This window comes from Lactuca serriola, chromosome 8, assembly GCF_051521515.1.
Source record: "Lactuca serriola cultivar US96UC23 chromosome 8, Lser_US96UC23_V15, whole genome shotgun sequence".
NCBI classification, from domain to species: Eukaryota; Viridiplantae; Streptophyta; class Magnoliopsida; order Asterales; family Asteraceae; genus Lactuca; species Lactuca serriola.
The window spans coordinates 82,982,691-83,001,638 of record NC_136415.1 but is presented as its reverse complement, the minus strand read 5'-3'; the positions used below and the strand labels follow the sequence as shown (position 1 = coordinate 83,001,638).

Here is an 18,948-nt window from a genome sequence, read left to right as displayed (position 1 = left end):
TGTCCTTTGCTAGCATGGACCATGCAAGTCTGCTAGGTTTGGGGGAGGTGGGTATTGAAGACCTACGAGAATTATGCTCCTTTGGTGGTTCAAAAGGTATGCCTGAGTGTATTGTGGGTGATGGTAAGGACCGCGGGTCTGGTGGTGGTACCGTTAGCGAAACTGTTGTGGGTGAAGAGGGCGATGGTAGCGCGATTGGGGAAAATGTTGGAAAAAGTGTTGGAGTGGAGGTTGTGGCGGGTGAAAAGAATGTTCGTGGGGATGATTTGGAGCCGTGAGTTTTCTCTTTTCCTATTGGTTTAATATTTGGTGTTTTGTTGTAGCGTTGGAAATTTTAAAACAATATTTTCCTTTTTTGGATGTATGTTTGGCCTGTTCTAGGAATTATCAACTTGTCTGCTTGTTTTGCTTTGCTCTTTTATGTGTGTGTTGTTTCTCTTGCTCGCTTTTTGCGCCTTGTTCAGGATGTACAGCGTCTTGATGTGCCAGGTGCTTTGTTTTATCCTTGTTATCGCTGACACCCCAAGTGTCTATATTGGACGCACTAAAGTCCTCAATTGAGTTTCATATGTGATCACTCATACACTAAGTATGTAAAGACCTTGTAATTATCATTTTTAGCCGCGGGTCCTCTTAATACACTAAGCATTTGACTCATGACGCTCAGCATGGCACTTTTAAATACACTAAATATTGGACTCATGTCACTTAGCATGGGACTGTATGTATATATACACTAAGTATCCAGCTCATGTCTCTTAGCATGGAATTTTGAATACACTAAGTATTGAACTCATGTCTCTTAGCATGGAATCGTAAATATATATACACTAAGTATCCAACTCATGTCTCTTAGCATGGAATTTTGAATACACTAAGTATTGAACTCATGTCTCTTAGCATGGAATTGTAAATACACTAAGTATTGAACTCGTATTTCTTAGCATGGGATTATATATATATACACTAAGCACTGAACTCATGTCTCTTAGCATGAACAAATATGCTCTAAGCATTTTAGGGTACAATACGCTCAACGGGATGCCCACTAGTTAGGATATCTCCTTTTCTTCTTCCCCTGTCTTAGAAGAAATATTTCTTTAAGTTTCTATCATTCCACGTTCTTGGAATGGGCCTCCCTTCCATCGTCTCTAGTGTGTATGCCTCGCTCCTACTTGCCTCTGTGACTCTGTATGGGCCTTCCCATGTTGGACCCAACTTTCCTTGAGGTTGGGCTCGGCTTGCTTCGTTCTTCCTCAAAACATATTTGCCGACTTTGAAAGCCTTCTCCTTCACCCTTTAGTTGTAATATCTTTCTGTTACTTGCTTGTACGTGGCTTGGCGTACGCTCGATTCTTCGCGTTTCTCCTATAGGACATCTAGATTTATCCTTAGGTCTTTCATATTGCTTTCCTCATCCTTGTTGGCTACCCTCAATTTGTTTACTGCTATTTCCATGGGAAGCATGGCTTCGGTCCCATACGTCAAACTGAAAGGGGTTTCCTTTGTGCCTTTCCGTGGCGTAGTTCTGTATGACCACAACACTATTGGTATCTCTTCTGCCCAATTCCCCTTTGCTTTGCCCAACCTCTTCTTAATCCCATTGACAATGGTTCGGTTGGACACCTCTGTTTGGCCGTTCTCCTGAGGATGTGCCACTGATGTAAAGCGTTGGCTTATCCCTTTGGCAGTGCACCAATCTCTGAACGGGTTCTCAGCAAACTGCAAGCCATTGTTGCTGATGAGAATCTTAGGCGTTCCGAATCTTGTCATGATGTTTTTCCATACGAATTTTATCATGTGCCTCCCAGATATGCACGCCAGAGGTTCAGCTTCGATCCATTTTGTGAAGTAATCCACAGTGACTACCATGTAGTTTAATTTTCCCGGTGCTTCTGGGAACGGGCCCACTATGTCTATGCCCCACTGGTAGAAAGGCCATGGGCTAGATATGTTGCTTAACGGGGCCGAGGGGTTAACCTGGACTGGAGCATAAGACTGGCATTCCCCACATATCTTGGTTATCTCTATTGCGTCCCGCTGTATCGTCGACCAGTATATCCCCATTCGTAACACTTTGCCCGTCAAAGCTCTCACCCCTTCATGTGCGCCCACTTGCCCAGAGTGTGCCTCCTGCAATATCTCTATCCCCTTGGCTTGATCCACACACTTTAACCATGGAGACGTGAACCACTTCTTGTACAGTTCTCCATTTACCAACGTGTATGAGGGCGCCTTTATACGTATTTTCCTTGCTTCATCATGACCATCTGACAACACTCCTCTTTGGAGGTATTCTTGGTACAGTGTCATCCATGTAGGTCCAGTGGGGGTTAAGATACTCACTTGCTGCTCATCTATACTCCTTTCTCTGAGTACTTCTACTAAAACTTTCTTTGATAGACGGTCAAAGCATGTGGATGCCAGCTTACTCAAAGCGTCCGCCCTCTTGTTTTCGCTTCTAGGTATCTGCTTGATCGCAAACCAGCCGAACGACCCTACTAGCTGTTTCACCATCTTTACATATTTCCCCATTCTTGGGTCTCTTACCTCGAAACTACCATTGACTTGGTTCTCTACTAATCTTGAGTCGGTTAAGGCTGTTACAGCTTTCGCACCCATCTGTTTAGCTAACCGTAACCCTGTAAGAAGTGCCTCATACTCCGCTTCGTTGTTCGATGTGTGGAAGTCGAAACGGAGGGCATAGGTTACCTCCTCCCCTTTTGGGCTTGTTAAGATCAGTCCTGCCCCCGATCCTTCCCTGTTGGATGCTCCATCCGTATACAGGGTCCATGAACCCTGCTCCATTGGGGCCTCTTCAACTACCCACACCTTCTCCTTTGTCGGGCTCCCTCCGTTTGGGATTTCCAGTAAGAAATCGGCTAGTGCCTGCCCTTTGATACTCGTTCTTGGGCAGTAGTTTATGTCGTGTTCCCCCAACTCAATTGCCCACTTGGCCAGTCGTCCTGACGTCTCTGGCTTGAGCAAGATCTGTTTAATGGGGTAGCTCGTGAGTACTTCGATTTGGTGTGCCTGGAAGTATCGCCTGAGTCGTCTCGCGGCATAGATGAGTGCTAATACCAACTTCTCCAGCATGGGATAATTGAGTTCCGGTCCTTGCAGAGCTCTACTAACAAAGTACACTGTCCTTTGTTCACCCTCCCTTTCCACAGCCAATACCGAGGATATTGCTTCACTCGACGTTGAAAGATACATTTGTAACGTTTCTCCGGGGATAGGGTGGCCAACGTCGGCAGTTCGTGTAGTGCTTCCTTGATTTTCTGGAGCGCCTTTTCTGCCTCGTTTGTCCACTGGAAGTTGCTTTTCTCCATGCACCCCTTTAAGGTGTGGAACAATGGCATGGCCTTGTCAGTGGATTTCGAAATGAACCTGCTTAGTGCTGTAAGCTTCCCGTTCAGACCTTGTGCATCGCGAAGAGAGTTTGGGCTTGGCGTCTCGATGAACTCGTTTACCTTGGTCGGTCTAGGTTGGACGCCCTGTCTGGTGACATAGTATCCCAAGAATTGTCCCTCTTCTACTCCAAACATGCATTTAGTTGGGTTTAGCTTCAACTTGACCGCTTCTAGCGTCTTTAATGTTTCCTCGATGTCTTGCAGCATCCTCTCCTCATACGGGCTTTTAATTACCATATCGTCTACGTACACCTCGATGTTCCTTCCAATCTGCTTGGCAAATATCGAATCAACCAGACGTTGATATGTTGCCCCCGCGTTCTTTAATCCGAAAGGCATCTTTGTGTAGCAAAACGTGCCATGATCCGTATAGAAGGCAGTCTTCTCTTCGTCTTCCTTGCTCATCAAGATCTGGTGATATCCCTTATATGCGTCCAAAAAGCATTTCTGTTTAAATCCATGTAGTGACTCTACCTTCTGATCGATCTCCGGGAGGGGATAGCAGGCCTTGTTTAGATCGGAGAAGTCTATGCACATACGCCATAATCCATCCTGTTTGCGGACCATAACCGGGTTCGCGATCCATGTTGGGAATATTGCCTCCCTTAATATCCCAGCCTCCGTCAGCTTGGTCACTTCCGCATTAATCGCCCTATTACGGTCTCCCCCCTGGACACTCTTCTTCTGCTTAACTTCTTTTGCTCCTGGTCTGATCATCATTTTGTGTTCTATGACCCTCCTTTCTACTCCCACCATGTCTGTAGGGGTCCATGCGAACACATGTTTGTAGCACTTGAGCAAGTCGACCAGTGCTCTTCTCGTATGATCTGGGAGGTCACATCCGACGCTGATCGGCTGGTCAGGGTGGTTTTCATTGATTATCTCCTTCCCCTTTATGGGATTGCCCCTGGGTCTTTTGCACCCTTTGGTTATTTTTGCTGGCTTCATGACTGTATAGCACTGCAACTCTTTGGGCGGAGTGGCTAGTATCATAGCTTCACCTTTCGGTGTGTCAAATTTCATGATTCCATGCATGGTTGATGGTACTGCTCCTAACTTCAAGAGGGTTGTTCTCCCTAGAATGAGTTTGTGCTCTGCTGCGTGTCGAATGACCACAAAGTCTATCAGGGCAGTTTTCTTTCGCCGTTTGTCATGGCTGATGATTTTCAGGGGAAGGTGGATTGTGCCCAGCAGCCACACACTATGGCCGGTGAATCCCACCAACCTACCAGTCGTAGGTCGCAAGTTGTATTTCCAGCAATCAGGGAGGAGTCGGAAACAGTGCTCATAGATGATGTCTGCTGAACTTCCGGTGTCGATATAGACCCGGTGGATAGTCACGTCTCTGATGGATGCTTGTATTATCAACGGGTTGTCGCCTCTCCAACCATCTGGCCTGGGATCCTGAATGGAGAATGTGAGCACGCGTGCTGAAGGTTTAATGGTCGTCTGTTCTCCGCATTGTTCCTCCCTAATTCTCTTGTTGCGTATCATGAATATCTCCCTAGGCTGAACCCCCTCATGGGATGGGCCCTTCGCATTCTCGGTGTCAAACTTGGTGCGCAGACTTCGTGCTACCTCCACCAGATCTCCTTTGAGTTGTTTCTCCTCCATCTCCTTTTTTAGCACCGAACAGTTAACCGTATCATGCATCTTACTTTTGTGGTACTCATAGTACCGGCTCTTGGGTGACTTGGTCGGTTGCTGTTTCCCAGACACTGTGTATACTTCCGGGCGACGAACCCGTTTGTCGTCTCTGGCAAATGGTCGAAAACGCGCTGGCGGTCTTCTTCCCTGACTATAATGTCTTCCACCTCCTCGGAAGTCCGTATGACTCGGTTGGTGATGCTTAGTGGTTGTCATAGCATTCAAGTAAGCTTGCTTAGCCGCTTCATCGTCCTCCTGTCGTAGATATCGTTCTACTCTTTCCTTCAACTCGACTCGTGTTAAGGGCTTCTTTCCCATGAGTTTTTGCGACAAGGGTCCTGGCAGAAGTCCCCATGTGAAGGCTCCGGCTATAAGACCTTCGTCATGCCCTGGTACATCTAGCGTGGCGTTTGTAAATCTTGTGAAGTATTCTCGTACAGATTCACCCTCTTTTTGTTTACAACCAATAATGGAGTGAGAGTCCCCCTTGTATTTGCGTAACTGCATGAAGTTGGTGAGGAAAAGATACTTGAGCTGAGCGAAGTTTGAAATACTGCCTGGCTGTAGTGTTTTGAACCACGTGTCGGCATTGCCCTCGAGCGTCGTTGCGAAGTATGTGCACCAGAACTTCTCGTTGAGTTTTAGCGACGTCATCGTCCATTCGTATGTGTCGATGTGACTGTCCGGGTCGGTGGTTCCATTGTACGTTTTGAGCGTTGGGAGTTTTGCGGTATTTGGTATCTCATAATCCAACAGCTCTTTGACGAACGGAGACATTACGCTTCGGGAAAAACCATCCTGGCCTGGGATAGTCAACGTCCCCTGCTGGTACTGGGAGTTCATACCATGCGGTGGTGGTGTGAAGTAGCCCGGACTTGGTCCATAAAAGAGGTATGGTTGGAATGGCAACTGAAAAGGATAACTAGTGGAGAAAGTTGGTATGGACGCAGCAGGGTTGATTATTACCGGTTGTTGCAGGTTGTTGTTGGCAGATATAGTGGGTCCTGACCACATACAGGTCGCCGGGTAGATGGGTGGTGGGTTGTTCATCATGGTTTGCGCCAGTGGCGACAATGGGGTTGTGGAACTATGCCTACTCGTCGCCTGAAGCAGTGAAGGTGTTGTGAATGGCAGTGGAAGACTAGAAATGTAACCCGACGGGGGTGTTGTCGAGAAGATTATATGTGTATGTTGCGACGACGGTGTGAAGAACGGAGGTATCTGAAGCTGTGTGGGCGGGAGTAGCTCCACCGGAGTTGCTTCTTGCTGAGGAAACGACAATTGTGAAGCGTCTCCGGTGATTGCTGTAGAACTTCCTTCGCCTAAAACGACCCTGCTGGCCGGTGCAGGTGGTGGCGTTTCGTCCAACGTCGTCATGGGACGTATGGGACTAGCTGGTTGTCCGTCGTTACCGCTGGACGCCATTGATGCTCGTTTTTGTGCTTTTCATTTGCGATCTTTGTCTCACAAACGGATGGCGCCAAATGATGGAACCTCGTTCCCCGTTTGACCTCGCTTGTGCTTCAGCTAGGCTCTTCCTGGTTGCCTGATTAGTACTGCAAGATCACAGAGAACAAAGGTCGTCAGCCGCTTTCCGGGAGGAGCTCCCGAAAAAACGCTCCGACAGTCAAGTTAGAGGATGATTTAGGGATTGTGTCTGTATTCTCTAGAATGGACAGAGAACTTACCTTGCTAGCCTGAGAATGCATCCTTTTATACCTAGCGCCCCTGTCTGGTCCGTACCAGACAGGATCGCTTTTCTGGGGAGACAGGATCAGAGGCGCTGATTGGAGGGTCATGTGCCTTCAACTGCTAGAGCAAGCGCCCTCATTGGCTCTGACGGTAATGCTCTGATCCCACTGTTTGTCTCCTGACCGTATCTTTTGTCTTGGAGCATGGAGCATCACTTCGCGGGCGCGAGCCTTCCGCCCAGGCGTTCTGCTCCCAGGGGCGCCAGCGGGCGCTGAGCCTGGATGGTGTGCCCGACTTTAGTGCTTGGACGCGACTCTGTTGTGCTGCCCTAGGCACACCATCACGGGGCGTACTCGAGGTCCAAGGCATCGAGGCCAAATCTGCATATGTGCAGCGTACCATTTGGTACGCCCAACGTACGCAGCAACTCCCATCTTAACCGATTAAGAGCTTATTAATCAGAATTATCACGTCCAAATGCAGATCCAAGTCCCAAATAACGTTTTGTACCATAAAGTTTCCAACTTTATGATCTTGCATGACCAATAAGGTCTTAACACCAAAATCCATAACCACTTAACCCATTAAGACCTCAAAACACATGCATGGAAGAAAAGACATGATCAAGACTACATTTTTATGCTTCTAAACACCTCAAAGTGACTGAAAGGACAACTTAAATGGATTAGAGTAGCTCATACTCAAAATACCCAAATAATGGGACCAAAATGACACAAAATTCATGGCTAACTTAGATAAATGCATAGAATCATCAAGTTCATAACTTTATACCTGAAAATGGATCTTGAAGGTGGGGTGTTCCTAGATCTAGAAGGTCTTGATCTTCCAAGATGTTGTTTCTTTCTTCACATTGCTTCAAAGGCACCACAAACACACACTTTTGAGCTCAAATGATCACACACAAGGGATTATGGTTTCAAAGGATGCAATAAAGGTTGTAGGTCGAAGAAGGAATAAGGAATGAAGAGTTAATTATGCTTATATATGGACCAAACCCTAAAAATCATGGTTTGAACTTTTACCACATACGCTCGACGTACTCGGTGTACACCCAGCGTACTAGGGTCAGCCCTAGTACGCTTAGCCTACATAACGTATGCCCAACGTACTCCCCTTTGTTTAAAATCACCAAAATGCCACTATGGGCCATTTTTCACTCTTTCTTGTACTCAAGGACTAAAATGTAATCTTTGTTCATACATAGGGTTAAAATTGAAAATACCTTAACACCGTGATGTTAAAATTCATCCCCACTTGAACTAGACTTCGTCCTCAAAGTCTGCTATAGCAAATAACTCAGGATAATACTCTTGCATCTCAGACTTGGGTTCCCATGTCCATTCAGAACCCTTCCTGTGTTGCCACTGAACCTTAACCAAAGATACCACCTTGTTGCTAAGGCCTTCGTCTTCCGATCTAAAATAGTAATTGGTCTGTCAACGTAATTCAGGCGATCATCAATATGAACATTATCCAAAAGAATGACCATGTAATCATCAGCCACACACTTCCGCAGTTGCGAAACATGGAAGGTGTTATGGATCTGACTGAGCTCCTCAGGCAGATCCAACCCATACGATACCCTGCTAACCCTGGCAATCACCTGAAATGGTCTAATATATCGGGGCACCAATTTTCCCCTCTTCCGGAAGTGTATTACACCCTTCCAAGGTGATACCTTCAGCAAAACCATGTCACCGACCTGATACTCCAACTCAGATCGACGCTTGTCAGCATAACTCTTCTGTTGATTGTGAGCCGTCTGCAATCTCTTTCTAATTTATTAGATGAGCTCTGAAGTTTGAAGGAGTATCTCAGTCCTTCCCACTACTATGTGACCAGTATCTCCCTAAAAAATTAACGTATGACACTTCCTCCCATAAAGAAGCTTGAAAGGTGGCGCACTGATACTGGAGTGATAGTTTTTGTTGTAAGAAAACTCAACTAAGGGAAGGTAGGAGTCCCAACTCCCACCGAAGTCTATGACACGGGCTCGCAACATGTCCTTAAGTGTTTGAATGGTCCGCTTACTCTGACCAACAGTCTGCGGATGATACGCAGTGCTAAGATGTAACCTAGTACCCAATTCCTCATGGAACTTCTGCCAAAAACGAGATGTGAACCGAACATCTCAATCTGATACAATGGAGACCGAAATAATGTGTCGAGCAAAATCTCACACACATACAGATCTGCCAATTTCTCGGCTGAAGAATTATCTCGAATATCCAGAAATTGGGCACTCATGGTCAGACGGTCCACAATAACCCAAATCGCATCGAAGCCCTTTGTAGCACCCGGTTCCTGGTACGTAATGTTATTTGAGTATTTCCTTTCTTTTAGCCTTGGACTCGGCGAGTCATAGGTCCGACTCGCCGAGTGGATGCGGGACCCAGGACACGTTTAAGTTGGTGACTCGGCGAGTCCATATCCTGGACTCGGCGAGTCACAGCTGTTGGATGAAACCCTAAGTTTCAGGGGTTTGCACCCTATTTAAAGGACTTATCAGCCCCAAGCCGGGCCCCATTGACCCTTAAAGCCCTGTATCTCTCGTTCTAAGCTATTCTTTGAGAGTTTGAGGTTAGTGTGTGTGTTTTTGAAGGCTTTGAAAGAGGAAGGAAGTAGATCCAGAAGAAGGGAAGCCATCCAAGCATTATTTGTGTTCTTCCAGCAGTTCCTTTGAGGTATAACCCGTTTTCCCCTTGATTCTATGCTTAAAACTTCATTTGGGTCCTTCTTGGTCAAATCCCCAAGTTTGTATGTGCATTGTATGTTGTAATAAGGCGTTTGGCCTTTGGATCTAGGCAAGATTGAGCTCCAGGGGCTCAGATCTGTTAGCTTTTTGGCCCCATGTTGCTTGTTAGTCCTAGATCTACCCTTTTGAGACATTTTGAGCCCTAAAATCCATATTGGTGAATATCCACACGTAAAGTTGGAAACTTTACGTGTGAATCGTGTCCTAGAAGTCCAGATCTATGAATGGCATGGACTGGAATCGAGCAAATCTGTGTATTCAGTAGGTGCATGGCAACGACTCGGCGAGTCGTTCATATGACTCGGCGAGTCTATTCGCGAGTCTCCGAGTTTGTCCCCTTTTCGTAGTGTCGAGTGACCAGTGAGTCACGGGGTGTGGCTCAGTGGGTCGGAAGCTTAACTCATCTATGGAGGTACTCGGCGAGTCAATGCCCTGACTCGGCGAGTTCAAGGCAATCTCCTTAGATCAAGAACAGACTCGACGACTTGTTCATACAACTCGGCGAGTCTTCGCATAAGTGTTCATCGGATGAAGATGAACTCGGCGAGTTGTTCATACAACTCGGCGAGTAGGATGAAGGACTTGAATATTGGTTAAGAAGGTGAACCCGTCGAGTCGTCGCCTAACTCGACGAGTAGGACCAGGATTCAGGGCAGTCGTTTGCGTAGGGACTCGGTGAGTTGGAAAGCCAACTCGGCGAGTCGAGGTCAACTGAAAGTTGACTCTGACTTTGACTTAGGGCAAGGTCAGGGGTAAAATGGTCATTTTACCCAAAGGTCAGTGAGCAGTGTTTGATTGAGTATATCGTGGGAATTGCAGTCGGAGGGTTTCCGGAGCAGCAGCAGCAGTAGTAGGTGATCAATTCCCACACAGACCAGCAGCTATTTCGAGGTGAGTTTCCTTTCTAGTAGGAACGGGTCTAAGGCACCAAGGCCGACCCGTGTAGACGAGATGCTAGTACTAGAGTGTGGGCCGAGCCCGTATCTCTGGGTTTAGTCAAGTATGATATATGTGTTAATATGATAGAATTGCTTATACTTGTTGTCTGCGTGATACTGGTATGTTATGGATTAGCGATTGAGTGTGGGCAGGGCCCGTATCTCTCCGAGGTTGGAGTGTGGGCTAGGCCCGTATCTCCCAGATAGCGAAGTGTGGGCAGGGCCCGTATCTTCACAAGTGTGGGCGAGGCCCGTATCTCCCAGAAAGCGAAGTGTGGGCAGGGCCCGTATCTTCACAAGTGTGGGCGAGGCCCGTATCTCCCGGCTAGCGAAGTGTGGGCAGGGCCCGTATCTTCCCGAGTGTGGGCAAGGCCCGTAACTCCTAGCTGAACAATGGTTGTTATATGTTGCATGGTATGTGGTATTATGGGGGAACTCACTAAGCTTTGTGCTTACAGTTTCAGTTTTGGTTTCAGGTACCTCCTCAGCTAGGGGAAAGGAGTCGGCGCGGTAGCGGCACGTCACACACACACTCTCCGGTTTCCGCATTTACGAGCTTCACTGGGATTTGTACTCTGATATTTTGATTGAATGTATGAATTGGCTTTTAGACATGGTTCACTTGTGTGATAATTTGATCAGACAATGTTTTAACTTTTAATATTTTCTAAAAGTAATGTTTTTAAAACGAAATTTTTGGACGTGAAAATTGGGTCGTTACACCCTTAGTCGTCCAAGGCAACTTGGTGATGAAATCCATAGTGATATGTTCCCATTTCCACATGGAAACATCCAATGGCTGCAGCTTGCCATGTGGACTCTGATGCTCGGCCTTGACCATCCGATAGGTCAAACACCTCTAGACATACTAGGCTATCTTTCTCTTCATACACAACCACCAATAACTAAGCCTCAAATCCCGATACATCTTGGTGGCTCCAGGGTGTATCGAAAACCTAGACTTATATGCCTCCTCTAGCACAGTCTGTCTGGCCCCACTAAAGTTCGACACCCAGACCCGTCCATACCGTGTCAATAATCCCCGACTGTTAGTGGTGAACCTGACAACCTCATCCCTGAGTCTATTCTGGTTCCAATTCCTTCTTGACTCACTCGGCCTGAGCCTCCCTTGTCAGATCAAGAAGCGGAGAATCAACCGATATTCTCATATACAGACTATCGATAGAGGAACTAGCCGCCTTGTGCTCAAAATGTCAGTGACCACATTCGCTTTCCCGGGGTGATACAGGATCTCACAGTTATAATCCTTGACCACGTCAAGCCACCTATGCTACTTCATATTCAGATTTGGCTGATCCATGAGATATCTCAAAATCTTATGATCCGTATATATGGTACACTGGACCCCATACAAATAATGCTTCAGAATCTTAAGAGAAAACACCACTGCTCCCAACTCCAGATCATGAGTCGGATAGCGAACCTCATGCAGCTTCAGCTTCTGAAACGCATAAGCGATAAACCTCCCATGCTGCATAAGTACCGTTACTAACATGGAGATGGATGCATCACAAAATACCACAAAGTCCTAAACACCCTCAAGGAGGGTCAACATTGGTGCCTCACAGAACTTCAGTCTCAGCGTCTCAAATGCAACCTGCTGCTCAGGTCCCCATCGGAAATCCACACCCTTCCTAGTCAGACAAGTGAGGGTACTGCAATCTTGGAGAAATTCTAAATAAATCTCCAATAATACCCTACTAATCTGAAGAAACTCCTGATCTCCAAAGGAGACTTTGGAACCTCCCACTACATAATCACCTCGATTTTGTCCAGATCGACCAAACTCCCACCCTGATTAACGAGATGCCCCAAGAGCTGGACCTCTCGTAACAAAAACTCACACTTTGAGAACTTGGCATATAGTTGTTATCGCCTCAAGACCCTAAGAAGCTCTTGAAGGTGCTCCACGTGCTTCTCCCTAATCTTGGAATACACCAAGATATAATCAATTAACATTATAAATTATCGATCGATCATCGACCTGCATACCCGATTCATTAGATCCATAAATACAACGGGCACATTAGTGAGCCCATATATCATTACCACGAACTTGTAATGACCATAACGAGTCTGGAACGCAGTCTTCTCAATGTCTTCGTCTGTAACCCTCACCTGATGATACCTTGACCTCAAATCGAACTTGTAATGACCAAGACACCCATGCAACCGATCAAAGAGGTCATCAATCAACAGAAAGGGATAACGGTTCTTCACCGTCAACTTATTCAGCTCCCAGTAATCAATGCACATCCGGTGCGAACCATCCTTCTTCTTCACAAAAAAAAAACCGGGGCTCCCCGTGGAGAACCGCTCGTTCTGATGAACTGTTTGCCTAACAGCTCCTAAAGTTGAGAGGACAACTCATGCATCTCAGGCAGTGCCAATCGGTACGGTGCCATGGAAATCGGAGTTGCACCTAGAACCAAATCAATCCTGAACTCAACCTGCCTCTCAATAGGCACACATAGTAACTCCTCCGGAAACTCGTCAACAAACTCCCTAACGACTGACACATCTGAAACTGAAGTTTGCTCCCCTAACCGAGTATCAACCACATACAGAAGATAACTCATAAAACCATGCTGAATATATTGCCGATCCCTGGCAGCAAAGCAAAAAGCTGACCCAATCCTGATACTCTCCCTGTAGATAATCAGTTCTCCCCAAATTGGGGTTCGAACCACCACCCGTTGACCTTCGTAGTCTATCATAGCACTAAACCTGCTCATCCAACCCATCCCCAATATCACGCTCACATCCCCAATGGGAATCATAATCAAATCAATCGGATAAGGTACCCCAAAAATCTCCAAAATACAACCCTGAGAAATCCTAGATGCTGAAACCCTGCGTTCGTTGGCGATATAAACCTGCAACATGCACTCTAACTCTCCAATAAGCACATCAAACCTCCTACTGAATGTCTGGGTCATAAAAGATCGACTCGCACCCGAGTCAAAAAGCACAAGAGCATATAAAGAGTTCACTAGGAAGGTACCTAATAAAATCATAAATATAAGCATATCATAAATAACTTGACAAAATATAAATATAAACATACCAGTGATGACGTCTGGCGCTGTCCTGGCCTCCTCGGTAGTGAGCTGAAAAGCATGACCCCGAGCCCTTGGGGGCTCTGCCCTACCCTGGCGCCCAACAGTGATCCTCAGAGTGGCTGGTATTGGGGCCTGTACCGGCTTGGCAGAAAGCAATGGACAATTCACCTCCACATTGACAACCTGATCACAATGGTATCAAATACTGGTGCTCGATACTAGGGTCGGCTGGTGACAATACCTCGCAAAGTGCCCCTCCTTGCCATATTTGTGGCATCCAACAGATGATCGGCAAGAACCCTCATGAACCTTTCCACACTTCCTATAAGTACGACCCCTCTAACTCCCAGATCTCACATTAGTGGCTTTGAACCACTTCACTGCATGATGTGATTGCACTTGGGTCTGTCTTTACTCGCTCGTATGTAGCTCCAACTCAATCTCCCGCTGCCCAGCAACCTCCTGTAACTCCACAAGTGTACCATAACGCTGAGTAGACATAAACTGGTGGATGTCCGTCTTGAGCATACTCAAGTACTGGGTCATTTGAGCTTGCTCGGAAGCAACAAACTCAGGGCAAAACAACGCTCTCTTAATAAACATCTTGCTGATATTAGTCACCAACTCCGTCCCCTGCCTCAGGTCCAGATTCTCCTATGCTAATCTCTCTCAACCAAAGGGACGTATCTTGAGCATAACATATCAAAAAACTGCTCTTATGACAAAACGACTCTTTGCCTCAAGTCCAGATACTCTAGAGTGTATGGACCAGTAACCGGCCTCCACCAATCCTTCACTCCAGAACGAAGAAGGTTCAGAGCCAACTTAACCTTCTGGTCAGTTGGTCAGGAGCAAGTAAAGGAACATCCATCAACATCGGAAAGCCACTTCATGGCAATGATCGAATAGTAGAATCCATCAAACATCAGGGCTTCGTATTGTTGAAGTACCGGTACTGGAATGCTCTCCTCGTGCCAATCCCCGCAACAATGACGATCACGGTAGCTGCAACAGCAACAATCTCAGAAAGTGCAGCATATCGTCCATCAAAGAACTCTATCATGGCAGTCTTGATAGATCCAAACAACTCTGGTATCTGTCCCCGAACAATAGAAACAACCTGAACATGAATCTTCTCCTTACCATGATCCTCTATCAGCCCTAGCCTATCCTGGCCACTCGCTCCTGCTCCCGATCGGGATCCTGACTCAAATCGCCTCATAACCACCATATTGAAAATAAAATAGAAAATATCATATGAGGCGCGTATCATACCATATGATACCTTCCAACAACAAAACTCTAGGGTTGTGACTTCTTTGCTACGCGTACGGGTCATGTGCTTCCAATAGTATGGGCCCATACTAACTTCCGCACTTACCCGTATTTGTCTTAGAAGATCATCATAACAACCCTAACAGCACACAATCGGAGATGCATACACCATATCTCACTTCCAAGAGAAAGTTTAGACATTCCTCAATTGGACGGATGACCCCACATAACTTATCCATGAAACTTCCACCAACCCAACAGCACTCGTGTATGCTAATCATACATAACATTGGATTCCACCGATAGTTGAATACTTGATTCTACCCTAAGCCCATAACCAGACAAGGAATGGGAAATAAGGCCAAATCCAACATTCTCAGGCTATAAAATCCTAGTTATGTACAATTTTGATCCATACACTAAGCAACTACAATAATGATGTCAATTTCATTCAAGAATAACCCTAGGCTATCAAGCATCATATAACTAAACAATTCTATTATGCAAATTCTGAAGATCCCTAATCTATGTTGTTCTATCATAAACATAATAGTAGATAATTGTGTGGTAACTTGGGGTATACTTACTGGCTCCTACTGATCGTACACATTACACCCTTCCTTGGTTACTTTGGAAAATCATTTTTAAAACTTTTTTAGTCCCTTAGTTTGAGCCTCGATTCACACAAATTTTCCTCCAATTCGCTCAAACCAAGGCTCTAATACCAACTTATAACATCTCAAAAATCACAACAAATTTAAACTTTTCAAAACAACCCATTTACTAAAAAGAAGAGTTTACATAACCATTGTTTCCAAAAACCTCCCAAGATCAACAACACGAGACCAAGGACGTGTACGGTCACACCTTTTCCTTGCCACGATCCTCAGAAGTACCTGAAACAAAACTAAAACTGTAATCCAACGATTAGTGAGTTCCGCCAAAGTACAACCACATAAACATAACAAACAACAACATGCATATAGAGCCTTCAACTTGACTGGACTGCCTCACCGGGCCTTCAGCCTATCTGGACCGCTCTCTGGGCCTTCGGCGTGACTGGTCCGCCTCGTAGGGCTTCAGTCTATCTGGACCACCCTAGGTGTCTTAGTCTTCAGTCCCAGCTGGTCCACCTCAACCCTGTATACCATCACATATCAACATACACCATAACAATCAATAGCTAGCAGATACAAATAGTCATACAGATCTATCAGATCACTACAACATAGCAAAATCCTATATACTAGGATATAGATCTAACAAATCACTATGGCATATCGACACACAGTAAACCAAGATATCAATCCAATGGGCCGACCTTGGTGCCTTCGACCCGTAAGTATAATGAGGAAAACTCACCTCACAGTCTGAATGCGGTCTGAATAACTCCCAGCTCCGACAACCAGCTCAACCAAAATACCCTTGGTCAAAGCTGGTCACAATCCCCATGTCAACCAAGTTAACACAACCGAGTCGACTTAGGCTTCATATGCAGGGCGTACTCCGGAGGTAAGCGGGGCGTACTCGAGGTCCGAGGCATCGGGGCCAAATCTGCATATGTGCAGCATACCATTTGGTACGCCCAGCGTACGTAGCAACTCCCATCTTAAACGATTAAGAGCTTATTACTCCGACTTATCACGTCCATATGCAGATCCAAGTCCCAAATAACGTTTTTGACCATAAAGTTTCCAACTTTATGGTCTTACATGCCCAATCAGGTCTTAACACCAAAAACCTCAACCACTTAACCCATTAAGACCTCAAGACACATGCATGGAAGGAAAGACATGATCAAGACTACATTTTTATGCTTCTAAGCACCTTAAAGTGACTGAAAGGACAACTTAAATGGATTAGAGTAGCTCATACTCAAAATACCTAAATAATGGGACCAAAATGACACAAACTTCATGGCTAACTTAGATCTATGCATAGAATCATCAAGTTCATAACTTTATACCTCAAAATGGATCTTCAAGGTGAGGTGTTCCTGGATCTAAAAGGTCTTGATCTTCCAAGATGATGCTTGTTTCTTCACCTTGCTTCAAAGGCACCACAAACAAACACTTTTAAGCTCAAATGATTACACACAATGGATTAGGGTTTCAAAGGACAAAATGATGGTTGAAGGCTAAAGAGGGAATGAGGAATGAATAGTTAATGATGCTTATACGAACCAAACCCTAAAAATTAGGGTTTGAACTTTTACCACATACACCCAACGTACTCGGTGTACGCCTAGCGTACTAGGGTCCACCCTAGTACATTTAACGTACACAACGTACGCCTAGCGTACCTCCCCTTAGTCTAAAATCACCAAAATGCCACTATGGGCCATTTTACACTCTTTCTTGTACTCAATGACTAAAATATAATATTTGTTCATACATAGGGTTAAAATTAATACCTCGACACTGGGATCTTACAATATATATATATATATATATATATATATATATATATATATATATATATATATATATACACACACGAAACAAAGAAATTATAACGATCAATGACCAAAGGAATGGTTGAAGATTTGTATATTGGACACACATGTACCAGATTATAACAAAAAACACACCTCTTTTTTTAAACAAAATTTAGCTAATTTTTTTATCGAAAAAAAAATGAAACGAATAAACCAAAATGCATATTTTTTTATGCTTTTCAATAAAGATTCATTTTAATATATAAAAAATAATTTTTTTTTCGAAAAATAAATTCAATTCCTTTTGTTTTTTTTTTTTTTAATATTTTGGTTTATTTTTATCCAAAAAAAAAACTAAATATACCAAAATTTTCATTCTTTTGTCCTCTATAAATAGTCATCAACATTGATTAGAAAAAAAAAAACATTTTATCTGTTTAGATTTACACTGTGAATTTAAACTGTAAATATTTCAGTTTTAACATTCACAATGTGAATCCGATTTATTATTTCAACTCTTTGATTATTCACAAACGAATTTAATGAAAGTTACATATAAGTCGAAATATATTTCCATGTATTTTTTAATATTTTAACCTAAATATATTTAAAAATATTCAGAAATAGATTCATATTTAGCTTTACACTTTCGAAATTATGAACTTAAAGAACAAATATAAATTTACACAACACATTTTGCAAGTATCGTGCTTTCAAGATTTTCCAAGCCTATACTTACTTCTTGCAAAGTTAAACGGCATAAATTGCTCTAAATGTCAAAACACCAAATGAATATCCAATTATTCAAGGAATACAATATCTTCTTTAAAATAATTAAAATTCTCTAATCCTTTCACCGTATGTTTGTCAAAGCAATAAACATAAAAATTCCATAAATAAATTATGAACTTAAAGACCAAATATCACATTTCTTATATTAGAGACGTTTGTCTTTTGAATATCTTTCAAGTTTTCTTGTCCAAATGGGAATCAAGAATATATTCTTCCTCCACCTTTAGGATAACCAACTCCTAACCTTCTTTCATTTTTGTCCCTTGACAATGCCCAAGATGTTTCTAACATATATATATTTTTTTAAATCTATACATTGATCAACTTTTTAGATAATTTTGATGTGTAAAACTGTCGATAGCTATTAATATTAGTGTATCTCACATTGATGCGACACAATGCAATAAGTGTTATATATTTTGTAGTATGTGTTATCTATCCATAATGACTCATTTGGACAGACAATCTTGAACTTCACATATATCTTATACGGTATCATCGTGCCGGACTTTGATTGGAAGTGTTAATGTATCTCACATCGATGAGACAGGGTTTGTAAATGTCTAAATATGTTGGACTCTCCTTTCTCCCCATAATGATTTTTTTTATAGACAATTTTGGACTCCATATATATCTTCGATTGGATTTACAAAATGTTGTCCATGATAATTGACTTGATGAATACTCTTGAATCGATCGACCTTGCGAATGACATCCAATTTACCCCTGGAATAAAAACGATAGTGATAGACAAAAAGCCAAAAATAACAAGCAAACCATGATAGCGAAGCATTCCACCCAAATACACACATAGTAGAAAAGTTATGATATCAAGTCAAAAAGAGGGAGTGTTGTTGTAAAGGACAAGAATCAGAAAAGAGGAGATCTAGCAACA

At 44.0% G+C, this 18,948-nt stretch overlaps 1 protein-coding gene across 1 annotated transcript; it reads right to left on the bottom strand.

Moving 5' to 3' along the window:
• Positions 1-1,368: 1,368 nt before the first annotated feature.
• LOC145067111 (uncharacterized) lies at positions 1,369-6,485 on the bottom strand. Its single transcript, XM_079014320.1, has 2 exons — positions 3,422-6,485; positions 1,369-3,338 (listed from the first exon to the last, which is right to left on the bottom strand). The coding sequence occupies exons 1-2, from the start codon at positions 6,483-6,485 to the stop codon at positions 1,369-1,371; spliced, it is 5,034 nt and encodes a 1,677-aa protein (XP_078870446.1).
• Positions 6,486-18,948: the final 12,463 nt, after the last annotated feature.

Bases quoted from the DNA above. Each gene is read 5' to 3' on its own strand.
- LOC145067111 (XM_079014320.1), bottom strand. From the start codon at position 6,485: ATGGCGTCCAGCGGTAACGACGGACAACCAGCTAGTCCCATACGTCCC. The intron at 3,339-3,421 runs GTCTGAACGGGA...CACACCTTAAAG, and splicing joins CTCTCTTCGCGATGCACAAG to GGGTGCATGGAGAAAAGCAA.